We start from the raw sequence: 25,739 nt of genomic DNA, 5'->3' as shown, positions 1-25,739 counted from the left end.
TCTCAGATGACTTACAAAGAAGAAGCTAATTTAAATCTGTTCCTAAGATTTAAGCCCTAAAAGTACTTCATTCTGGATTTAGTGAAATTCATTGTCCTAAAAAGCCATATATAGGAGTTAAGGCTCAAATCAACACAAGTATTGACAAGACTAATGATGCCCCTTGCAGACCCTTCTTGATGTTTTGAACCATTCAGAGGCAGATGGGACAGGCATGGTGAGACCTAAACACAGCTCCTGCATCAAGCCAAAGTTAAGCTTTGATATCCTGTTATACTATATATGCTATACTGATACAAAGCGGGAACCAACAGAAAACAAACTGGATGCAAGTAAATATCCTATGCTGAGACATGTTTCCTCAGAAGTCTTAAAAGTAAAAAAAGTCAGGAGAGAGTTTGCTATACAAAAGATGACATTTGAGATACATTTTTATCAGGAAATGGAAGTTTTCAGAGTTGCTATTACTCCCATGTAGCAGAGTCAGTCCAGTGCATTCTGCACAATTCTTCAAATACCTCATTATTTTAACTTTGTAAAATACATACTGGATTTCTGAGTTACCACAGTTAAAAGACCACTGACCTATGCATATTTGCAGTTTACAATGCAATTTCACAGTCATTTGATCATGACTTTTTTACTTACGTCATCCTTGTAGCATGTAAACAAGAAAAAACTTGATTAGGAAAACAGAAACAGGAGCATTTAATTTGTTAATTATAATGTTTAAGAAAAAGGATAGTAATTTCTCCACACAGAAGTAACTGCACTTCAGTGTTTCAGGCAAAGAAATTCTACAGGACTGTTATGAATTTTCTTCCTCAAACCTCCAATCTAAAGTTACTCAGTATTTTCAAAACAAGTGCTATTTTCCTTTATGGTTAATAAGAGAACAGTGAAACACTCCAGAGTTTATACTTCCACTCCATTAATTTAATCTCTAGAACTTATTTTAACTAAACCCATGATTCTGGTCCAACTCATTCCACTTCTAGCTATCATACATGAGTAGTATGATCTGCATTGACACATTTTTGTACGTATTTCTTGTAGGCTATGGTAACAGACCACCACTTAGAAAAACTCCTTTCTTTCAAAAATGGCATCCAGCAATAAAATGACTAACTGGGTAAAAGTGGAACTTTCTTTTTTTAAATAGAGCAGTATTGAATTTTAAGTCTCAAATTTCAAATTTTGAACTGTTTAGTTCAGACTTTTTCCGAGTCTTTGCAGCAGACGCTACAATTACCTGCTAACAGTAAGGAAATTCAAACTGAAGTCTTCTACCAAAGGGGAAAAGTAAAACATAAAGGAAAACATATGCAGGTGTCAGAGAGGTATCAACTGAACAATGGCTAAGAACTTCAGTAATCACTTAAGCTTAGAAAAAGGCACTGTAGTTTTCTGGTTTAGCCATTTTCTCTTTAAATAGCGCTCAATATAATCACCTCCAAAAGTTGTGGCCCAGTGAAAATGGAGATAAGAAAACACTATGACTTGCAAAACAAAAAGATTCAGTGTTGGAAGCTGGAAGTTAAGAATTACACCAGAATGACATATTACAAAAAGCAAAGAGGAAAAAAACTAGACAACACAATTCAGTTGTTTAAGTACTGTGACCTTACCTCAAACTGAGGCCAATTCATTGACATCCCTGGACCTTGATTAGCTCTGAACCACCGCAAGTCTTCAACAGCATCTGCTGTTTTGATATTCTGTTCCAGCTCACGGTAGATATTTTTGTAACTGAAAAACAAATTTGTCTTCTAATTTAGTATCACATTTAGAATCATGGCAAATCCTTAAGCAGTTTTTAAAAAAATCTATTTTAAAGTTCACAATAGTATTGAAGAAACTTATAGCAAGATAGACTTTTAAAAACTCACAGACCTGTTAACTGCCTGTAAAAAGGGAAGAGTAGTCCAACAAGTAAACTTGCTCAAAGTTCATGACACCATAAAATCCTTGTTTACCAGATTTTAAAACTATGACTCTTGTGTAATTTAATTGGCTGTCATTAAAATATATATATACATAGGACTGTATTTAAACAACTGAAATGCAGTCTTGGAAGTTTCTTGAATTTCAAAGCTTATCTACAAGACAGTAGAAACTGGTTTTGTGCTAAATCCACAGGACTCTGTGAAAACTTCTGGTTTAATCCAGTCAGGATTGTAAGCAATTATAAAAATAAAGTCCCCAAACCTGCAGCAGAGGTAAATGGGTTAAACATTTTCCTATGCAGGTATAATATCTGAAAGCTGCTTTTACTGGTTTGGGTACTGTCTGATTTTACTAACTGTACTATTTGAATCAAACACCGTGAAAAAGAACCTTACTACTTTTTCTTATCTCTCACCCTAGTTGTTTTTCATTAACAGAACAGAAGTCATGTTGCAGATACAGCTCTGATCCTAGACCATGCACATGCTAATGTGCATGACAATACATTTATATCAAAGCCACCAATAAATATGGTGCAGTATGGAACTCAGAGTTTAAAAAAAATCTCAACACAACAGTCACAAGGCTTAAAATAAGAGACACAGAAGCGCTATTATATGATTTTATATATAGTTAAGCTGCTATTATACTCAATATAGAGTACTTGTGAAAATCCTTCCAGACCAGATCACACAAAATTTAGAATTAGAATTCATTAGTGCTACATTGTCAAGGAGTCAAACTTTCTCAAAATACACTTCCACATTTCTCAATTTCTATACAATACTTGACTGCTTTAACATATACACAGTGTGGGTTTTTTCCTACATCAGCAGTCATTTCAATGTATTTAAGCAATAGAGAGGCATGTATTTTGAGAAAGGGAATACATCATTACCAGCCATCAGTTAAATCAACAACAAACTGTAGGTCTCCATCTCTGAAAAGCATGGCAGGATATCTTCTGGACTGTGCTCTTTAGCATCATTACAGTTAAAAATCAAACTTTCTTTTCATGACTAATTCTACATATTTTTTCTCTGTACTAAAGAGGCAAAGATAAGGAAACAGATCAACAGTTACAGCTTCTTTTTCCCCGGTTTCACCCTAATAGTTCTGTTCTTTCTTTGATGTTTATTATGACCACTCCTGGAATTCTAAGGATCTTAAAAGGAAATCATTGCCTCTCCACTTGGTCATTTTCTGTGGTCTTCCCCCAACCTTGTCCATTCAGTCAACTATTTCTCATTTATTTCTGATTTGTAGTTTCATTTAACCTGATGAAACTGAATCAAATGAGCAGCAATTCTATCTCTATCCACTCTGACAGTAAAATGAATCAATCTCCCACATCAGTTCCATAAGAACTTTGAAGCCACCCAAAATGGTAACGATGCCAAAATAAGTGGTTTTGCCCTTACCTATTCCTTGCTCTGTTTTTGTTTTTGCCTCTGTGCCACCCTCTTACCTCATGTCAGCATTAATATTTGTGTGACAGTATAGCAAGCCTGTTTGGGACACTGCTCAGGTTAAAATCAGTTCTTCCTTTTCTCCATGCACTTGAAGTGCTAAGCAGAGTGCACATGACCTCTGCTGTTAGAAGTGGGATGTAAAATACTGCCATGGTTACAGCACTCATTGCAAGTGTTCCTGTGTCTGAGGAGCTCCCTAGCAAAAGTTTAGCTTTCTTGGAATAAAGTGAGGGCTCGGGCAGAAAGAACAAAATACAAGACATTCTTGATAAAAAGCAGACTTAGGAATTAAGGTGGACAAGAGTTCAGCAGTGCTTAACTTATGGATCTTAAATTCATCCCCAGATCAAGGTAATTTCATTACTGAGCTCTAATATTTTAACAATAAATGTATTGACTACAAATTTCATGCTGTTTTACACTAATAAATTTCAGTTTGTTCTCTAATAAACATGTAAGACACATAATAAACTGAGACCTTCTTTTCCCAATCTTTGATCCAGCGTTTTTTGGTTCTAAATGCTGAATCCCTTCTAATTCAACCATATTTGATTATAAAACACCATAAGAATGAGGGTCTGTTGTTTCTGGCAAGCGTTAGAGATAGGTGCTAATCTCATTTTAGACAAAACAAAGAATTAATCTCTCACTTACACTTTTAAACTGAAGCAACACATTAGAAAGAAATCAGAACTCTGAACTTTGATCTGCTTGAAGCATTTATTACTTTCCACAGAAAAGTATATTAAGCATTAATTTTGAAGTCTAGCAGTTTTACCTTGCAACGTTGGACAAGTCAAGGTGTTTCTGGACTTCCAGTAACACTTCTCGGAAGAAACGCAACCGCTTTTCCTCAAACTGCTGGCACTGCTCAAATACCTGCTCCATGTTCTCCATATACTGAGGAGTGGCATTATCTAATTCTTTCAGTGACTTTTCATACTTCTCTTTTGTCTGGGAGTACAAAACCAAACTGTTAGCAATATTTTGTATTAGTGCCCTGCAACACAGACCTATCAAGGCAGTAATGGCTGAGGTTTAGACCACAAGTTGCCAGGCTGCAAACTCTTCTCATGACTACTGTACCCACCTTAGGGCACAAAGAGAATTATCTAAGTAAAATGCAGAAACAGTTACAATAAACCTCCAAGCCTCTTCTCTGGCTTTTTAACAGAAACCATGACAAATGTTAAATTAACTCTAAAGTTAAAAACTAAAGGAGTTACAGAGTAAATCAGAGCAGGAAGTCTTTCAAGTTATTGAAAGTATTTGGAGATCTTTTAAAGTGTTGTCTTTTCTCCTCTAGTAATTTACATAGTGTACTGTGAGTTATGATCAAAACCCCAAACATTATGTTCAGATCCTTGTGAACATCAATTGCATGCACTGTGAGCTCAGCTAACAGATACAACCTCAGACTCTGCACTAATTTACAGAAGTAGTCCACAGGCAGGAATTAGAAGATCCCAACTGATGGAACAAAACATTCCAGATCCCAGAAAAGCATTCTCAAGGGAAAAAGACATCCTTGAGGAATCACACATTAAAAGCCTCTCAGCAGCAGCACACTGAACAGATAAAGCAAACTGTGTAACAGGACAGCATTTACTTAAGTGGATTATATCAGTTTCATTTTTTATAAATGCATTCTGCAGTCAAGAATGATGACATACTTAGCTGTCAGCAAGTTTTAGGCATCTGTCTCTCAGCTTCTTGAGTGAAATAGCTCAGTCCTCACTAGTAAATAAGTAGAACTCTGCCCTAGAAGTTTGCTGGCTTACTGTGCTTAGCTCCCTGCTGAAAGTACTTAAATGAAATAGAGGCCATACATTATTCATTTTCAGAGAAGAAAAATTTGGCAAGAACACATTCTTGGGAGAAAATTAAACTTTGGTACAGAACTGGAACTGACTATGCTATGTGAACTGGTGTTCCCAACACATTCGGGAGGAAAAAAGAGCTTAAACACGCACAAGCTATAGGTGTGCATAAAAAAACCAAAACCAAAAAAACATTCAGTATACCTTTAGTACATCTTGTTTGCTTCTCTCCACTTTGTCTTGTAATTTCTTGAGTTGTTCAGGATTCAGTGCTGGATCAGCTTTGCTGTTTGTTTCTCTGGATATAGCCAGTTTCTCCTCCTTGCAGGCAGCATGGTAAGCTTTCTTAGCAGCTTCCACCTACAAAAGGGGTTTGAGTCTTTGCATCTGGAACAGAGTCTTTGCATCTGGAACAGTCTATAGCAACCATAAAAACTTAGCCATAAAATCATGTTGCAATGAAGAAAAGGTCGGATTTTGTTTTCAGTATGATTTTTCTTTTTTGGGGGAGAGGGGGAAATTGTTTTCATTTAGGCCAAAGAATGAACAACACATAAGAATCAACATAAGGAAATCATTGGAGCATTCTTTCACCATACAAGAAATGTCACTCATACAGCTTAGAGAAGTGTTGAACAGACTCAACAAAAGCTTTATAGAAAGTCCCCAACTAAACACTTCTCACTCATGCCCATGCTCACCTGATCCCCCTTTTTCTACCAACCTCTTATTTAAGAATAATGTTATATGAGAGGGGGGAAAAACCCACAAACACATTTTCCCTCATCTATTTGAGCAATCCATGACTTTCATTGCATGAAGTAAGATAGTGTTAAAATGATAGTTTAAATTTCACTTTTCCCAGATTTTCACTGAATTCATCAAGATTAAGAGAGACCAAGAGAAAAATATTTATTTTCAGAAGAGGACAGAAAGCAAGAGATCTTTAAGAGAAAGGAGGGTCCAGCAGAAAGAATAGGGAGTTTACTCCCTTATAGAGATTTGAAACATTAGTATATTATAACACAGGATATCTAATACATAATCTACTGCTGTACCTCTTTCAGCTTTTTTGCCCAGGGTTTCTGAGCTTTCCTAAATCCATCTTCTGCTTCTTTGGTTTCCTTAAATCCTCCCATCATTTGCTTATGAAAGGCTTCCTTCTGCCAGTTCTTGATTTTTTCAAAATCTTCATTCATCAGTGAACCTTTTACTTCTAGATGTAGTTCACTCACTTTTTCAGCTTCTGACATAAAAGCACACCAAGCCCTTTCTACTGTTCCATACTGTGGGCCTAAACACAACAAAAAGTGTCATTCTCAGTAACCATCACCCACATGGAACTTATATTCCCAAGAAACTACCTGAAACTATTGACTTATATTCACTTGTAAACAATGTTGATGCAAACCTAGAAAAGGGAACAATTTCTTTTCATATAAATTTAGAGTATTACAAACTTTTAAGCCAGAAAGAAATAATATTCATTTAGTCTGGAGTCCTTAACCCTGTACCACAATTCTCAGTATTCCACATGTGAGCTCCCCTTTGAACTGCCTTCAGTTTCTCAACATACTGTTTGAAGGGTGAATAACCATGGAAGGATAAACTATTCCAGAATATATCAAATAGCATCACCTTAGCCTTCCATTAGAGCAATGCCTAGGTCTTTAATTACACCAGTTTTTCCCCCACAGTCACTGCCCCCTTGTTATTCAGAATCCCTTTTCAAACTGTACTGGTAATTATCGAGAAACAGACAGCTCTCTAGAACATAACTCGGTACTGGAGGCAAGATTCATCTGCTTCAGCAAGAAGCACGTGAACTTGCAAAAGAGCAGGGCTTTGCTTGGTTGAGTTTTTATCCAAAAAAGCTTGGTCATTTGTCACATTACTGAGCCTCTTGCAAAAACTCCATTATAGGCTAAAACATACAGTATTTCTACTTTGTACTTACCAAAACAAAGATATACAAAAACATTTTTTTTCCATTTGAGAAAGTTGTCAGAGTTCAAACTCAGCATTACCTTTCTCCACGAGTTGCTTCCACCTTTTAGCCCATTCTGTGAGCTGCTGAGCATAGACCTTCTCTATCCGTGCCCGTTCATGAATACAGTTCATGAGATCATTGCAAAGTCTGTGGCCATCATCAATTCGTTTTACTGTCCTCTTGTAATTTCCAACCTACCAAGAGACAAAGACTTAATTTCTGCTTGAAAGCTCTGAAAACAAGATAAATCTTTAATTAACAGAAATACTGTAAACTAAGAGTAAGATAATACAGCAGGAAATAATCAATTATGGAATCAGGTTCATTCATCTTAAATCAATTAATCATAAAACCTAACTGAAACATTAAAATTAATCATAAATTAATCATAAAACCTAACTGCAACAATGCAGTAAAGGCTACAAGTTGCCCTGTAAAAGAAAGTTCTTAATTTTAAAAGTGAAAGCTTTATTACATTTTATTAAGTCTGCAATGTAATTTTGGGCAGTCACCACAATTGTTCTGCATTATTATTTCTTAGTAATGCTCTAGGATAGTGAAGAAAATTAAGAGAAATAATAGAGTATTCTTTCCCTCTTCAATATTCATTATCAAGTACCTAAAACTTTAATTTTATGCTGTGTTTAATCTTTCAGGATTAATAAAACTGCAGAGACATGCAAAAGAGCATTGCAACATATTTATCAACCATAATAATAGTTTTTAAGAATGCAGTCACTGCTGAAAAACCAGATAGCAATTATTTCCAAAGTGTACTCTAGAATTTAATGTGGGAAGATACTGACAGCAAGGATGTGGAGTTACCATACTTAGAATTGTAAATACTAAAGAAAAAAAAACCCCACAGTTGCTCAATGTACAACCTATAATAAAATGAGGACATGAAGCAAAATGTACACCATATAATGAACATCCATTATATAATTAACACTCCCCTTTCACTCTTGTGCACACAGCAACGTGGAATAACAAATCTAAATGTCTGAAAGGGAAGAAAGCCTTACACTGCTCGCAGAGTAACATTTCCACTGAATTCAAGGTCACTCAGGCTGGCTTTTGTAAACATTAAACAAGACCTAAGAACTCTGTTACGAGAACTTGCACAGGCTATTAAATATCACAGCCAGTTTCTTATCTGCCCAAACCACCTGACTGAAAAACAAAGATTAGCAGCAAGGCTAGTTGATTAAATATTCAAATACTCAAAGTGTGCTAGTCATTTTTACATTTGAATCATATCTGCTTCACATCTGACAGAGAAAAACATCCAACTTTTAGGTTCACATTTATTCAGAATTTTGTCAGCAGATGCACATGCAAGCCACTTGCTTGAGAAAATGGTATACAGGGGAATACTCTTAAAAGTGAAAAAAAAATCCCTATACTAAGTGCTGGATGAATAAATGACTATACTATAAATACAGACATATGCTAGGTCTTCTCATCAAATCCAAGGAAAAAAATCAAATCAAAACCATCAATGATATGACAAAACCATTTCTCTTAGTGGCTCCAAAGAATTCATCTGAGCATGTTTTTTGGTTTGGACTAGATCCATTTCAACAGATCAAAGAAATTTAGTTAGCATCTAAGTAAGGCATTAGTTAGCAGTCACTGATTTGTCTAAATCACGTAAACAAATGCATAGACACACCCCCTGCCCATTTAAACATAAGCCATACTATAACTGAAGATAAGAAGCTACCAGAGAGAGTCAATGCATCCATGTCAACTGATTGCATCTATTACCAAGAAAGCATGAAAAATAACCTTCTATTTTCAGGATAAATGGAAATGGAGAAGTAGGCAGTTATACATATGTAATCAAAGTGTTAAGGGAATTAAATACCTCCAACAGTCTTTGTAATGAAAGACAAATCATTCATCTGCTCAGAATTACTCCAGCTGTAGGTTCACAATCAAGCAGACTTTCAAAACAGGTTATGTTAGCTTGGCACAACTACTGAAGCCTTATATTAGCATCAATTTGTGTCTCCAGTTATGTGCCCAGGGATTTATGTCTGTAGCACGAACATTTCCTTTCATAAATTCTCACTATTAAATTAGCATTTTAAATGGTAATATTGAATGAGAGCTGGCTGCCTTGTGCTATATTTAATCCTTTCATTCTGAGCAAACTCTAACTCATGGTAACATCAAGCAGTTGCCAAATTTCAGGCAGGTATTCAGAGAACTGAACTAAGTTTACCTGTGACCATTCACTGTTATCACATAAGGGCACCTTTAAAGAGCTGCACGCACACCACACATAATTCACCCTCCTCCTCACAGGAGGACTGAAGGAACTCAGCATCACAGTTTAAAATCAGTATAAAGAGGAACCAGGCCCACAATACTAGAAAATAACCTGGTATCGCAAAGAAAGCCTTTTACACTGAAATTTGCCCCATCAGGAATGCTAGAATTTTGAAAATAAGGCTTTTTTTTCTGTGTTCCATGATAGAGAACATAAGTTATATAACTTGGCACATAATATTTTGAAAACCTAGTGGCTTCTTTTAAAAATTACATTTTAAGTTAGGGACACTGCAATGAGGCATTTTAGAGATGTGGAATGTGCAGGTTGTCACTGTAGGACATAAGATTTGAGACACAAGGTCCTTAGACCATAGAGCCAAGTAAAGGGAAAATAACTTCAGTCTTTAGGTTGTCAAGGAACTACTAGATTAACTGTAGAGAAGTTAAAACAATAATTGAAAACTTAGAAACATATTCAAGACACTCTGAACTCTGAAAAACATGACCTTATACATTGTTTATTCAAGACTCTTTTCTCCAATTTCCAAGGTAAATGGTAAATTCTGCAAGACTTCCCTCTTCCCCTTCACAAGAAGTATTTGAGCAAATTAAAAATGAAGAATTCTTTTATTTGTAGCAACTCACCAGGAACAACACAAACAAAAAAATCCTGTGCTTTGTTTCAGCCAGAGCCATTTTACATAATGCCTGGCAATTTTCAGACTTCTCAATTAGCCCTGTACAGTACATGAACATACATGATTTTGCTAGTTAGAATAATTTCCTGATCATTCTGAGCATTGCACTATTTCTTGCTAAACAGACAGCAGACAACTGTCTAAGATAAGAATGAAGTTATGACATGAAGTTCTAAATCTTCATGTCCTACACATAAAATATTTGTTTCAGAAAAGTAACTTGTAAGACTACAACTTTCTAACCATTTCAAGTAGAAAAATAGATATTTAAAAACTATACCCCACTTTCATTTTAGCATCAACAATACATCCATCTGAAAGAGATAGTTTATGACATGATATCAAATTCACTTGCTGTTTACCCTTAGTTGTCAGAAACACTTCAAAAGGAAATAATCAAGAGTTTATTTCTTAAAAATACCATTATAATGATCACTTTTTGGATGCAATCAGTTCATTCTGGGAAAATTGTGATTCATAGTTTTGTGTCACTCTTTCTACCTGTTCTAATTTGAATTAACCATCAGTTTTAACCCTCTTCCACTGAAAAAAAACCAAACCAATAACTGAGTTTTGCTGCTAATAAATCTCAGTTGATCCTATTTTGCCCCATTTATCTCTTACAGGCACTATAGATGCTGTCAGGTCTCCATGTAGCTTAACCAAGAAAGCATTCCTTCTGATTTTATAACTTCCTCTCAGGCATGAGCACAGCAATGTCACCTCAAATCCTCTGCCAAATCTAAGATTTAGGGAATCTGTAAGGTCCAGAAAAAAACCCAGAGGCACCCTCTGATGAGGCATTGATCATCCTATACTTCGCAGTGCAGGCAGCTTGCCTTTTACCAAGGGAGCCAAGCACTGCCACTGATAGGATCTTGAGTGGGAATTTATCTAAGAGTTTGCAACTTCATTATTCTACAATTTCACAGCACTAAACACAAAAGGAGTGTCTTAAATTATGTAGGCTCCTTCACCTCAACTGTTAGACTCTTTTTTTATTTTAAGGCATATTCATAGAACAGCAAAAAAGCCTAGAGTGTTAAATACACCTTGCAGGTTTTTCTGGTACACTGAGAGAAAAAAAGAAGAGTATTTTCATTTGTTAGCAGCCCAGAAGGTGGCAAACATTCAGCTATTGCTAAACTCCTGTTAGGTAATTTCAGCACACCATGACAAACATTATACCACAAACACTTCAGGAGTTTCAAATGCCTGAAGATAGATTTGTCAACTCTTTTTCCAAGCTTGCAGAGCTTATTCATAACAAATCAGCCTTTATGAACTGGAACCATTCAAAAGAAACTCAGCAAGGTATTTTTAGGGACAAATACTCCTAGGTATGAAACAGAATAATAAGCTTTCAAGGTTCATAGTCAAACCCACACATACCAATGGCCAACACAGGGACACACACTATTTCCAGCATTCCATTTAACCATGAGGAAAATTTCTTTCCAGCTACATCAAACGGGAAGTTTCCAAACATTTCAACCAGCTTAAACATCTACAACCACTGTGTGGTTTTTATAAATAAGAATAATTATCTTGGTGCATAATTAGCACACACAGTCCAAGCACCTATGAGCATTATCTCAGAGTAAGTTTAAGTTTATGCATACAAATTCACCCCTGGTTACAAGAAAAATCCTGAGGAAGCTCTTAAACACACAAAATCTTAAGCCAAATACACCAGTAAAGCAAACACTGGCAATATAAACGAAAAATATTCCATTCCTCAAAGTTAGGAGGAGATTTAAAAAACAGCTATGTGACAGGAATCTACTATTGCAGAATCCAAATATTTTTATCCAGAATGTTGCATTTGGGTCTTGCTTTGGTTGGTTGGGGTTTTTGTTTTGGGAAGGAGTTTTTTAGTTGTTTGTTTTGTTGGTTTTTTATGTAGTTAGGAGAGGGCAGGGGACAATGGCAATGCAAACAGAGGCTAAATTTAATTCATCCATACTACACAGGGGATCAACTTCCAGTTTGAGAGGTTGAAAGTCTTATATTGCTAATGGATTGTCAGCAAATCCTTCAGAATGCAATAAAAGCCCTGTGTTCAGCTCTTCAGAATGCACACCAGGTCCTGTCCTCCAAGGGAATCACTCACAGGGCTAAAATAATCCCAGCTGCAGGTTTAGCAGCTGTTCAGTGACTATTTCTGTTTGGGTAAGTAGGTGTTTGAAACACCCCTGCAATAAATGGGCTCCATGCTGCTGATGTTAGCAGAAAGTCAGGGAGATAAGGAAGCACACAGTCTCTGAGGGACCTAGAGCTCATTTAAAGTAAGTGCCTCCACAGGCAGGGGAGCTGCTCCTTTTGATGTCTTACCTTGCAAGATATGCATACACTTCCACTTTGATCTCTAGGAACACTCACTCATTGGCTTTCTTACCTTCACAGGTATGTAACTGAACAAGAGCATTGGTCTCATCTTGCCCAAGGCATTTTTTTTTTAATAGATCCCTGATAGTGATTACCAGCATAAGGCTGGAGCTTAATAAACAGAAAGCAAACTTTATGATGCATTTTGTTAATTATTAATATACCAAATTCTTTCATAGACATTCCAAACTACTCCAGCAGGACAAGGCCAATAGGTCTCATGCCCACTTTTCATGTTTAACTAAAGCAACACAATGTTGGAACTAACCAGTTTTTGGACTGGTCTATTTTTGGATGCAGAAAGTGCCCTAGATGATTATGATGCATTTACAGCAGTCATGCAAATGCTTAAACTCCATATGATAGCTCATAAAGAAATAGAAAGGCTTTCAAACTGTATCTTTTCCACTTTCCCTTGGAAAACCTGCTGCCACCCCGCTTCAGGCAATCAGCAACAATCTTTGATTACCCAGAGCACATGATCCTTGTCATCCAATCAAAACAGATGAAGGAGTCCCGTCTTGGAGCATATCAACAAGATTCCTCAGTCTCTAGGATTTCCACACTCAGAAAGAGTCATGAGCTTAACCTGACACATCAAGGTACATTGAGGCTTGACAGAAAAATAAATTAGGAGAGGGAAATTTCCATCTCTTAGGCAATTTAAGACACTACTACAACTGAAACTTTGATGAAATTCTCCAGTGCTATTGTGGGAATTACCCTTCAAAAAGTCTTTTCTTAGTATTTTGCAATTCTTTGTTCTCTAAGCAAGCTATATTAAAACACATACAAAATTCTCCGACTCCTAAAGTACTTTTATTGACTAAACACCTAAAGAAATTAGAGGAGAAGAAAAGGATTTGTTCTACTGAAAAGGATTTGTCATTCTGCTAGAAGACAAAAAGCCTTAAAGTAGCATCTTGGTTTTACGAAATATGAAAAAACCACTTCCATTTAATTAAGAAAGCTGCTGCTATTTCTTTGGCACACTTAACAAACATGTATGATTCTGAAAGCCTGTTTTTTTTCACTCATATCAGCTGTTCTGATACAAGATACTACCCCTGCCTAAGCCTTGACCTTCCCACATTTTTTGACTGCCAGATCTACAGTAAGCCATCACCATGAACACAAGTTCAAACAGCAACTTCTCCAATTCCCTTTCAACAAGACAGCAATTTTCCAACCACAAATCAGAACCTGATAACAATATCTATGTTGTAATAAAAACTACTAACCTTTAGAGGAAACAAGTCACTATTTGTATTGTATTTCCAGCATTGAACTTAACTCTAAGTGCCAGAACTGGAAATTTCCATGAACAGTATTGAAATAGCAACTTAATAAAAGAAGTTTAACAGATGAAGTAACCTGCATTGAACTGCTCCATGGACAGTCTGAGCATATGCAACCAGACAATGTTAGAGTAGTAAATCTACTACCAGGCAACTACAGACTCCAGATTTACATTTTTTAGTAAGAAACCATAGCAAGCAAAGGCAGTGACATTTCAAAAAGAAACCAAAGCCTTCTCAGTAAGTCAGCAAAGTGATAGAGAACAAAGTGTTTCACGTCCTAAAGACAATGAAATTTCTGACAACAGCAATGGCAAAAGCTTTGAAGGTCACTTATCAACATTTTATTAGGTACAGTTCTCATCAGCTCAACAGCACAACCAACTTTCTACAACTAAAAATGTTTTAGTTTCAACAGATATACAGTGAGCAAAAACCAGCTTTGACAGTCAGTTTTTCAGCTAGGTCCCACAGCCAGCCACCTCACTCTTTCCCAAATACCTTTAAGAAAAAAATGGGCTTTGCAGCACAGTTCAAAGGTAAATAAATCTGAACTATTTTGGAGTGTGAGGGAACAAACTCGAAAGCTCACCCTGCCAGACTGACACTTCTGTGCCACAGCCAAGTTCAACTACATTTACTGCTTGCAGCTGTGGCACTAAAAAATATCAAGGTGGCTTTTAACAAACTACAAGCTCACTTTAAAAACAAAGAAAAAACGTGCTGTGTCAAAAATCTTGAAAAACCTCTAACAAGAGTATAAATGTCAGAATCTGTAGTAACAAAACAACTTCCAAACTGATTAGGAGTTATTTACTTCCTGTAAATACCTGAGGCATGAAGCACTCAGCTGACACTCCAGAGGCACCACAGCTTTTCTAATCAAATCAAACAAAACACATTGATCAAGGCTGTTTAACCCTTTTGAGAAAGATTAAGACCAGAATTCAAAGTTGCAGTCTTCAGAAACAAACCAAGCAATTCAGAACATATAAAAAAGGATGGGTTTTAGACTAAATAGCAGTCAAATTTAGTTTGGATAGATGACTCCAAACCAGGAGTATCATGGGATGGTTTGGGTTGGAAGGGATGTTAAAGATCATCCAGTTCTACCCCCCTGCCATGGGCAGGGACACCATCCACTATCCCAGGTTGCTCAGAGCCCCATCCAGCCTGGCCTTGGACACTGCCAGGGATGAGACACAGCTTCTCTGGACAACCTGTGCCAGGGCCTCACCATCCTCAAAGGGAAGAATTTCTTCCTGATATCCAATCTAAACCTGCTCTCTGTCAGTGTGAAGCCATTCCCCCTTGTCCTGTCACTCCAGGCCCTTGTCAGGAGTCTCTCTCCCTTTTTCCTGTAGGTTCCCTTCAAGCACCGCAAGGCCACAATGAGGTCACCCCAAAGCCTTCTCTTCTCCAGGCTGCACAATCCCAATTCCCTCAGCCTTTCCTCCCAGCAGAGCTGCTCCATCCCTCTGATCCCCTTGGTGTCCCTGCTCTGGCCTGGCTCCAGCAGCTCCCTGTGCTTCCTGGGCTGGGCCCAGGGCTGGATGCAGCCCTGCAGGGGGGGCTCAGCAGAGAGGGACAGAGGGGCAGAATCCCCCCTGCCCTGCTGCCCTGGGGATCTGGGTGCAGCCCAGCACAGGGGGGCTCTGGGTTGGGGCAGGGTCAGCTCTCACCCACAGCAGCCCCAAGTCCTTCTGCCAGGGCTGTTCCCTCTGCTCATCCCCTGCCTGGATTCATCACACACAGGGATGTGCCCAAGACAGGGGCAGCACCAGCACTTGGTCTGGTTAAACCTCATGAGATTCCCATGGGTCACTGCTCGAGCTTGTCCAGATCCCTCTGGATTGTCACTGCACCCTCAGCTTGGTGCCATCTGCAAAGCTGCTGAAGGTGCCCTTGATCCCTCTATGCCATTAATGAAGATATTAGATACTGGTCCCGGTATGGACCCCTGAGGGACACCACTTGTAACCAACCACTTGTCCCTTGGGATTCTGAGCCACTGATTGCTTCCCTCTGGATGCAACCACCCAACTAATTCCTTTTCCATCCAGCAATCCACTTACAGAATCCATGTCTCCCCAACTTGGAGAGAAAGATGTTGTGGGTGACCATGTCAAAGGCTTTACAGCAATCCACATAAATGACACCTGTACCCTTTCTCTTGCCCACTGATGGAGCTGCTCCACTGGAAAAGGCCACAAGGTTGGTCATGCAAGATTTCCCCTTGGTTGTCTCCAATCACCTCCCTGTCCTCCTTGTGCCTTACCAGAGCTTCTAAGAGAGTCTGTCCTATGATCTTCCCAGGCACAGAGGTGAGTTTGACAGGTTAGTAGTTACCAGAGTCCTCTTTCTTACCCCTTTTAAAGCCAGGTACAATGTTTCACTCCTTCCTGTCACCTGGAATTTCACCTGATTACCACAGCTTTCCAAGCACCATTTTAACAAGAACAATCTTTGCGGTTATACATCAAAAGAGAGAAAGCACAGAAAAATCTATAAAGAAACCAACTGATTGCTATACAGAAGTCTAACATTTCCTTATCCAAGGATAAAGAAAGGTATGCTCACGCACTATACATTAGTCTACTCACATTGCTTATGAAACAGACTGCAGTCCTGACCTTTTGGAAAGAATACACAGACAAATCCAAGGAAACAGACTTAAGTAGTAGTATTTACAAAATGATGTAAAATAGGTCACCAATAGCACAAACACAAATAAGCCACCTATAATAAGCATCACATACATTTAAACAAACCTTCATGAAGGACCTCATTTAAGGTAATTGCCATTTCTGATCATCCTTTATTGGATTTAATTCCTCGAGTTCAAATTTGTCCAAACATAACCATCCTAGTTTACAGAAAATTTCATTCTTATTCACTCAGCTTTTATTCTTCCAGACATGATTATTTGATGGAAGACAACAGCTCGGTACAGAACAGCCAGCCAGAAATCATGTTCTACTGCCAAGTATACGATGCACAACGCACATCAAAATATCTCAACACACATCAAAATATCCCTCCAGAATTCTTTTTTCCTGCCTGCCTCCTCATTTTATTTTGAAACACTTCTAGCAAGCAAGCCTGCTCAGGAAGTTGCCTCAGCATAAAACAAACTACACAGTAAAACTGAGGTTGGAAGGACCCTCTGGAGATAAGGTAGCCCAATCCCCTGCTCCAAGCGGGTGTGATAGCTCAGATTGCTCAGGATCACAGCCAGTTGAGTCACCTCCAAGAGCAGTAGTTCTCAGGGCTCTTCTTTCTACCCCTTTTAAAGCCAGGTACAATGTTTCACTCTTTCCTGTTACCTGGAATTTCACCTGATTGCCATGACTTTCCAATTATAATTTCAACAAGAACAATCTTTGTGGTTATACACCAAATGGTCCCACAGCCTGTCTGCAGTCATCCTACAGAGCACCCCTACAACAAAAAGGGTCAAGGCTTAAAAAAAATGACTTTAAAAGAATTTCTTTATAAATAAGACAGATATATTTAACATAATAGTAATCATCCCCTCAAAAAACTGTACTCAACAGATCCTCACTAGCATTAGGCCTTTTAGAGAATATGCTGAAAAAACATGGGAGATCTGCATCAAAATGTAATATGCTGTCACCACAAACAGCACAGTTCAGCAGTCTAGAAAAGCTTACATTTCAAAGGAAGTACAGTATCAGGTCACCAAAATCAAGCTGTGTAACATAGGTCTCTAGTAAATTCAGACAGGTTCCCCCAAGCCATTTTCATGTTTGCTATAGTTCAAGCTCAAAAGACCTCCCTCTCAAATGGCAGAAGTTTGTCCTACTGAATACAGCTAATTTGGACAGTGTACTTACCTCCAATTGTGTCAGTATTGACACTGCCAAACCTTTCTCTTTACTCAAAGAAAAAGACTTGTTTTTGTAAAAGTATTTCTGCTTTATGAATTTTCCTTTCTTCACGGCTTAAATTATCACAGCATCTGAAAGTCTCCGTCAGATTGGGGCAGTACAAATTGCTGATATTACAAAGTACTTCATATTATCTTTCTGTATGCATGCTTTTACACTGAGATAAGAATATCTTGTCTCAAGAAAGTTTATACTTTTATCTAGATACAAAGAGGAGACAGGCAGTACATCCACACAGTATCTTACTTTTGTAATTTATGTACATTTACAGTAGTTTGGAACGGTTACTTCAGATTTAACTGATCATTTTAAAAGCTACTCACATAAGGCCTTCCTTGACAATAAAAATTGACAAAGGTTCAATTCTGAATTCCATACCATACCTAAGTGGATGATCCTCAAGTTTGTGCCCATTAAAGCCCTCAAAAGAAATAGGTCAAAATCCAAAAGGTAATTTTTACCCTGAAGGCTATTTCTGCAGATCACAATAACCAATGTGTCTTGTATTGCAGCTCTCTCCACAACTTACAGTGCACAAAAATCAGATTTTCTACAACACAAGTAAAAAATAAAATCAAAATATTGAACAGAACATTTGGATTACCTCCCAGAAGCTGTCACTAGAAACTTCTACTCCAACAGAATCATCATATGAGCCAGACATTGTTATATATGAAGAGCTTGTAAGTATTCAGAGCTTAAACACCTTCAGAATCTGTAAAAAAAAATTATGAGCATTAATAATGGAGTTTTGAAGTTATGAAAAAAAAATTATCTTAAGCAACTTCATTCAGTATTTTGATATCTAGAGATGCCAAATAAAAAGAGGTAACCACACAGGGCATTTTGGAACAGAAAACTTCTACCCCACAGTTTGTAGCTCTTATCCTGACATTGGTTGTCCAGAAAACACTCAATACATCTGCTTTTATCACATTTCACTAGACTCTTGAGTTCATTTGATAATTTAATGACAAAATATCATTTAATGATAAAATTTCCTATCATAACCAAAAGAAAAGATTGAGCAGTGAGATGCTTACTCATTAACTACTCCACTTTCAAAGTATTCCTACAAGACAATCAGGTGACCTTTGCTTCTGCAACAGTAACCTGCACTGAGTCCTATTCCTTTTCCACTGGAAATCTGTTATACAATGAAACCCACCAAAAATATTTAAGGCCAAAATTTGATGATTTAAAGAAAAATAAATGTCTTCTTGTCATTGTTCTATTTTAGCAAAACAAACAAACAGAAAACCCATCAGCTCCAAATTCTGAGCTTTATTAGAAATAAGTAATTGCTTTAACAATTCAGGCATTTTCACTTTTATAGACACAGCTGCAGTGAAGAAAAATATAATCTATCTTCATCAAAGCAGATGACTTTATGAATGATCAGGTATGAAAAAGGTTAGGGTTACCCTAAGCTAACATGTAAGATTAACATCAAAAACATAACTGAGACAAAAATCCAGGCACTTGCATCCACAAAGGCAGTCTGTGGGCTGGAGACCAAGAGGTAGGAGAGAAAGGAAACAGCTGCCTCCCAAAACACACACACAAATCCCTGTCTGATCTCTGCAGATATTTCACCAGGTTCCCCTGTTTGGATGTCTCCTGACAAATTTATCTCTAACCACTATGAGGGATATATACAGGTAAATAGATTTTATCCACTCCTTGGTGGATAAATCCTTTTATCAGTAGTCTGTAAGTTGAAGCCCTCTCTCTTTTTTTTTTGTCTTGTCAATCTTGCTTCCCCTAAAATACCATGGCCCTTCCAAAAGGGGGCTGAAAACCTCTCCAAATCTGACCTTCCTGCCCAGTGGTTATGACAAGCTGCTGAGAGAAACAGCACTGAAAGCCTTCCAGGCAAGGAGAATTCAACACTAAATTAGCATTTCTGGGATACACTGAGAATAACCATGCCATAACCATAAGGGTAGGCACTTGTTCACAACAAAACCCAGCTACTGAAACAAAATAGTTCTTTGGACAGTTGCAGCACAAACATAACAAAATTACTCTGGCTGGGAAGACAAGATGTTTCTCCTTATCAGTTTTTCACCCAATTCATTTACGTAATGCAATTCACAAAAAAGCTTATATAACCTTACACTGAATATGGAACTAAAAACCATAACAGGAACATCAATTGTTAGAATTCTATTTTTAAAGAAAGCCAAAATATATTAAGGGTTCTACAAAATGACAAACTAGAAAGGAAAATCATTTAGAGGCAAATTATTTTTACATATTAGTGTAACAATCTTTAATTATGTTATTAGTAATTACCAAAGAAAACAGCTTTTCCACCTCGCTTTTACTGAGTCAAGAGGGAAAAGTTTAAACATTATGCAATTGTCAGTTTCTCTAGCAGCACACCTTTACATGGAATGTGTTCTTTCCAGACATATTTTATCCCTTGCAGTTTTTACAACACATTGAGGAAAGCAAAGATTACATCTGTGATAACACAAGTGTATTTTTCCTCATCCTTTTTAGACAGCTATAAAGGAGGAAACCAGACAGTATAAGGAGGAAACCAAACTGCAGTAAGCTTGCAACTAGCTGGACCAATTCATAAGAATAGTTTAAAATTAAACAGCCGGGCATGCCATGCAGAACGAGGCAGGAATGAGGTTCCGAAGGTTGTCAGGAAGGGTGAGGGAAGTTTTTCTCCTCTACAGCAAGATCTTTCAACCAAAGTGTTCACTGCCTTTTGGAAGAGATCTGTCAAACAGCTGCAGAGTTCAGCAACTTGGAAAAAGAAACTCTGAAGTATAAACTTAAAGTTTCAGCCCATCCCATGCAGTCATCCATCCCACTCTCCTAGCAGTATTTTTTCCCTCCAATTACAGATAAAAAAAAAGACAATGAAAATGTTCTGAAGTAATAATACAGCGTCCACTTACCTTTAACAAAATAGCTTAAACTGTATCATTCCTATAAATTTACTCTGAAAAGTTACATGGAAAGATTGAAAAAGCTCAACACAGGAACATTTTCTTAAATGAAGGAACAGGTTGTGGTGACTGGGTTTTAAAAAAACCCTTTTATTCCTCCTCAACTAGAACTACATAATACATGGAGTTATCCTTTTTTTCCATAGAAGCATTAAAACGATCAGCACTCAGGAAATACTGATGGAATTAAGGTTTTAATATGCCAAATACTATGCTGTGAGAAAGTATGAGCAAGCGTATTTAGGGAAACATTGTGAAGTCATAGCAACAACTGGTACAGAAAAACAGTTTTTACAGCCCTATTTAAAAATAAACTGTATACTGAGATAGGAACATTAAGTGGTGTGAGTCATGCTATCTTCACAAAACAGAATTATTACAGAAGCCAGGCCTTTAGCACATTTTTCGTCAGGGTTTGGTCCTCCTATCTTCCAAATGAATTTGCAGAGGTTTTACAAGTAAAGTTCACTGCACTTTTTTTTTGTTTTGCAGGGTCTTCCATTTTACTATAAAAGAAAACCTATGAACAACTACAGATGTCACATAAAATCTAAAAAATTTAGATGGATACACCAAGAAAGATGAGTTCTGCACAGATTCTCCACAAGATTCACCTGCACAGACAGAGCTGGGGGTTCTTTGGTCGGCTGGATTGCAGCAGAACCAATAACTCCATAGAAAGCACAGTGCCCGCACCCACTTCCTATATTCTCACAACAGTTTGGCTTCATCCACTCTTTTTCTCCTCATTCCACAACTCCAGGCACATCTCTTTAGCGCTTTTTCCTTGTCCCCCAGCTGCTAAGCAAACAGTAGCACAGTGCTGCAGCCATCAAAAAAAGCAGCCCAGAGAAAGCCTTACCAGTTCAGAGCCCCTGCTGTCTTTTGTCACAAACACACTTTAGTCACAAGAGCTTATACAGGCTAAAAATAAGTCACAAAGTCCAAGTGCAGAAAGTAACTCCATCCTAAACAGCACATACTGTAATAGCTACAGAAATGATGCAAACAAACAAGGCTCCAGTTTCTTGGCCCTGACTTTTAAGCAATTCTTGTAAATTAGGATACATTGATCTTTGCCACAAGGAAATGGACCTTAATAAATGAATGTGGCTTTTTTTTTTAAGCTTCCTCTTAGGGAACATTCTAGCCATGCTTTACGCTACAGACCTTGAATTTCTTCCTCACTGCCCTGCCCCACTGTGTGAAAAGAAGTGCTATAAACATCCTGAGGGCTTAACACACAAGGAGTATTTTAGAAAATATTAACTAATAACGAGCAAGCAGACCTTCAGATACCACACACAAGAGCAGCTGAACACAAGATGCTGCCTCTGCTCTCAAGAAGTTGGTTTTTGATATTACTTTGAAAGCAATTTGCAAAATTCCTAGCTTTGTTCTTGTTGAAGTAATTGGGTTTTTTTTTTTGGTGCAACAAGTGCATGCTGTTAAGAAGCTAAAATAATGCAGTGAATCTCAAAATCTCTCTTAAGGCATTTTTCAACAGGAAGATGGGAAAAAGCTTTTAAAGAAATCATTCAGTTAAAATCCCTCAGGCTTTTAATAACAAATAACTTTGATGAACTCTTACTGTGAAACAGGTAGGGTTATTTAAAGTGAGATTTTAACATCCTGACTGCTTTTGGAAGATGATGTTTATTTTGAAAATATATTTCACTATACTCAAAAAGCATTAAAAAAAAAATCTAATTACAGTCCCATGTACAATAGGCTGCTTTAAAGCATCACTAGTCTGTGGCCCTAGGTGACAAACTGGTCCACAACAGAGAAACATCTCAGAGTGACACAATCTTCCAAGCATGATCAGCACAGGTTGCTCCCAGCTTTCATACAGATGGATCTTGAAAACCACCAGGGATGGAGATAGCACAACCTCTCTATGCAACCTATTCCAGTGATTAACTATCCTCGAGATACAGAAGGAAAAAAAAATAATCCATACTTAGAAAACCAAATGGTGTTGCCATGCATGTTCTCCAAGGACTCTAGAGATGCAAGCTGAGACAGAGATGGTCTATCAGCCTCTAGAAAGGAAAAGCACCTGGTCACATTACCTTTTAAACTTATTTTTGGAATGACAGCATTTGTCGCCATGGATCTGATTCATCAAGAGTCCAAGTTTCATGACTAAGGGGTATTACTTATGTATAAGGACATGCCTCAACTTCCAATTAGCTGCTCCTAAGAACTTTCAGCTATAATATTTTTCATTATTATTCACTGAAGTCTCAGGTTTTGTTCCACACAGAAGGAAACAAGACTTCCTTGTACAGAAATAAATACAATCTATGCTTTAAGTGTGAACTACTGTGGTTTGCTGCCAAGTGTACCTGACATGAATATGCCCAATTGCATTCTCTGGTTAAATAAAGCAATTTAGATCTTACTTTCTTTTCTATTTTGTCCAAAGAACTTGCTCTATAAGAGTTCTCAGTTTCTTCAGGGTTGGAATCTGTTTACTGTTTACATAGAAAAAAAGTGACATAACTTTAGCAATATTGTGAAATCATGTAACAAAAGCTGTTATTCATAGCTACTGACACTGTAAAGTCCATGAATTAATATGAAAAGTAAATACAGGAAAAAAAGAATGGTTTGGTTTACACATTCAAGTGACACCAAAAAAACTCCAGCCCCTGCGTGAAGGGAAGAAATGCATCAAACAATGATTAATCACTGCTACTGAATGCTGTAAAGTCTTCTAATTGCAATCAGTACACATGACTGCATTTTATTAACAGAAGTTAGGCTTTAGATTTTTAAAGGTAGAGTCTCAAATTGGTGGCTTGGGCCTAGCTCTTCTTCAACCTATAAAATAGGCAGAATAGCACCCTCCTCCACAGGGATTTAAAATAATCCCTTAGTCTCCATCAGAGACAAACACAAGAGAAAACAACTACAGCAACAAACACTAGAGAAAAGTCCATAAAAGGAAATTGAAACACTGTTTCTCGGGGAATTCAGCCACTATGTTATAGTTGGCAGAGCCATGCACGAACTGATTTTTGGAAAGAAGTTGACAGCAACCTATTTGGTGAACCGTGAGCACTAAAAGAAAAATCTAGGAAATGCATGCTGTTACAGACTCTGCAAGCTTATTTCCTACCAGGCACACTCCTCTGAGACTGAGAGCAATGCTTATTCCTAGATTTTCTAGTTTGGGTAACTGAATAATTTGCCACCTAGACATTTTTCAATTAGCAAATAACATAAAATGACATTAAATAACAAAAAGCTATCAGTTCGTAGTTGTCGTTCATAACCCTGAGTAACATAACCCTCTGCACTTCTCAATTAAGGAAACCCTGAGTTTTAGGTTGCTTGGTCCACAACAACCTCCTTGGTATTGGATTATATTTCCCCATGCCCACGTCTGTTAAATGCTGAATGTGAAACCACTGAAAGTAGCACACATTCACTGCCCCAAATATACAAGCCATGAACACACATTCAAGCCATAGTATCAGCACACATCAGAAGATCACTGAAGAGATTAAACTTCTATGATAATTACCACATGTAAAAAAATCCCCCACAACTCTAGAGAGGAGACAGTCTCTAAAATTAAACTCTTCAGGCACATTAACACTGTGAGATGCAATCTTACAGCAGATACATTTCACGATGCATAATAAAAGGAGTAAAAAAAAAACGTTTTGGTCATTATGGATTATTTTATTAAATAAATGAAACTTGAAATTACTGATCAAACAACTGGAGTAACACACAGCACAGAAGTATATCTGAAACATGAGGCAACAACTCAACATTCTCAAGAAGACTCTTAGCCTGCAAAATGTGTTTCCCCCATGTAAAATAAAACCTCGTTCTCACACTCCAAAGCAGACTGGCAGAGCCCTGGAGTTAGGAGCTCTTATCTCCTGTCCTCCCTCCCCATAATTAGTGGCCAGACATGCTGGTTAGACATGCTGCTGTTACACATGCTGGTTTTTTGCACATTCATGACCTAACCATCCCTAAGAGCTCCCACATGCTGCCAGCAGAGCCTCCCTCTGCATTTTTCCAATTAACCAGGAGATACTTGAAATAGCAACACTGACTTTGGGGAAAAATTATTTTTTATTCTCAGCTTGACAAGCCAATGCGTGTAGGTGTATTATTTTAATTGTGCAATTTTTGTTCTAACCAGGGAAGCTATTAATTGCCTTCAGAGGCTTTGCAGAGGTTTTTATTTAAAGTTAGACACTGACCACAGAAATTATTAACACTGCAAAATACATGCTTTAAATGGCATAGATATACCAGCTAAGATGCAAAGTTGATGAAGTGATGTGGGGAGCTTTAAAATATTTGCATCTATTTAGAACAATTCTTAACATTTTCAGACTATACTTTTTTTTAATCTAGAGGTATGAGGGAAAAATCCACATTAATGTTTTCTTCACTGCAAGGAAAAAAGTGCATAAAATTTGGCTTTGAGTAAATGTTACTGCCAAAAAACCAGCAGAAGAACTCAGGATTATTTGTCAATTAAAATAATATTAAAAAATATTCTTGAGTTTTCAAATCAGAGGTTTCCTACTGTTTAGGATCAAGTGATTAAAATGATAACATGCAGGAAGAATTTTAATTTAATTACAGGTCTTCACCCTTTCAGAATGTTCATTTTTTTAACGCCTGTGATATCACAAACTAATTTATATGTCCTGTCAGTCTCCCAAAATGAAATTAACCATAATATCTTGCCATCCCTCCTAAATAAATAAAATTGATATAAATGCTTTTGCATTTGTTTCAAAAAAAGCATGAAGGCAGCAAAAGACCACGTCTTCAACTTGCAAATTACATTTTGTAAGCATTTAGTTAGCAAGAAATCTTTAACTGTCCAGAAACTTTTAAAAATAAATAATTGACTCTTTAACTGACCCTTTAATTCCCTAATCTAGTAGAATTAGATGGCTTGCTATATACACTCATAATGAAA

At 37.3% G+C, this 25,739-nt stretch overlaps 1 protein-coding gene across 3 annotated transcripts in view; it reads right to left on the bottom strand.

The window, feature by feature from the left end:
- The window catches only part of PACSIN2 (protein kinase C and casein kinase substrate in neurons 2), a 55,761-nt gene that overhangs the window by 9,542 nt on the left and 20,480 nt on the right, over positions 1–25,739 (bottom strand). For 2 of the 3 annotated variants that reach the window (XM_066568366.1, XM_066568367.1), the window contains exons 2-7: positions 18,409–18,519; positions 7,267–7,423; positions 6,298–6,533; positions 5,444–5,599; positions 4,198–4,373; positions 1,629–1,749 (exon numbers count right to left, since the gene is read on the bottom strand). In XM_066568366.1, the coding sequence (XP_066424463.1) occupies positions 1,629–1,749; positions 4,198–4,373; positions 5,444–5,599; positions 6,298–6,533; positions 7,267–7,423; positions 18,409–18,468 (906 nt within the window). In that variant the 5' untranslated portion in view covers positions 18,469–18,519. The remainder of the gene's footprint in view (positions 1–1,628; positions 1,750–4,197; positions 4,374–5,443; positions 5,600–6,297; positions 6,534–7,266; positions 7,424–18,408; positions 18,520–25,739) is intronic. The other variant, XM_066568368.1, reaches the window with a different exon arrangement.

This window comes from Molothrus aeneus, chromosome 32 (assembly GCF_037042795.1).
Source record: "Molothrus aeneus isolate 106 chromosome 32, BPBGC_Maene_1.0, whole genome shotgun sequence".
Lineage (NCBI taxonomy): Eukaryota > Metazoa > Chordata > Aves > Passeriformes > Icteridae > Molothrus > Molothrus aeneus.
Note: the sequence above shows the minus strand (reverse complement) of the source record. Positions and strands in the feature narration are given on the sequence as shown.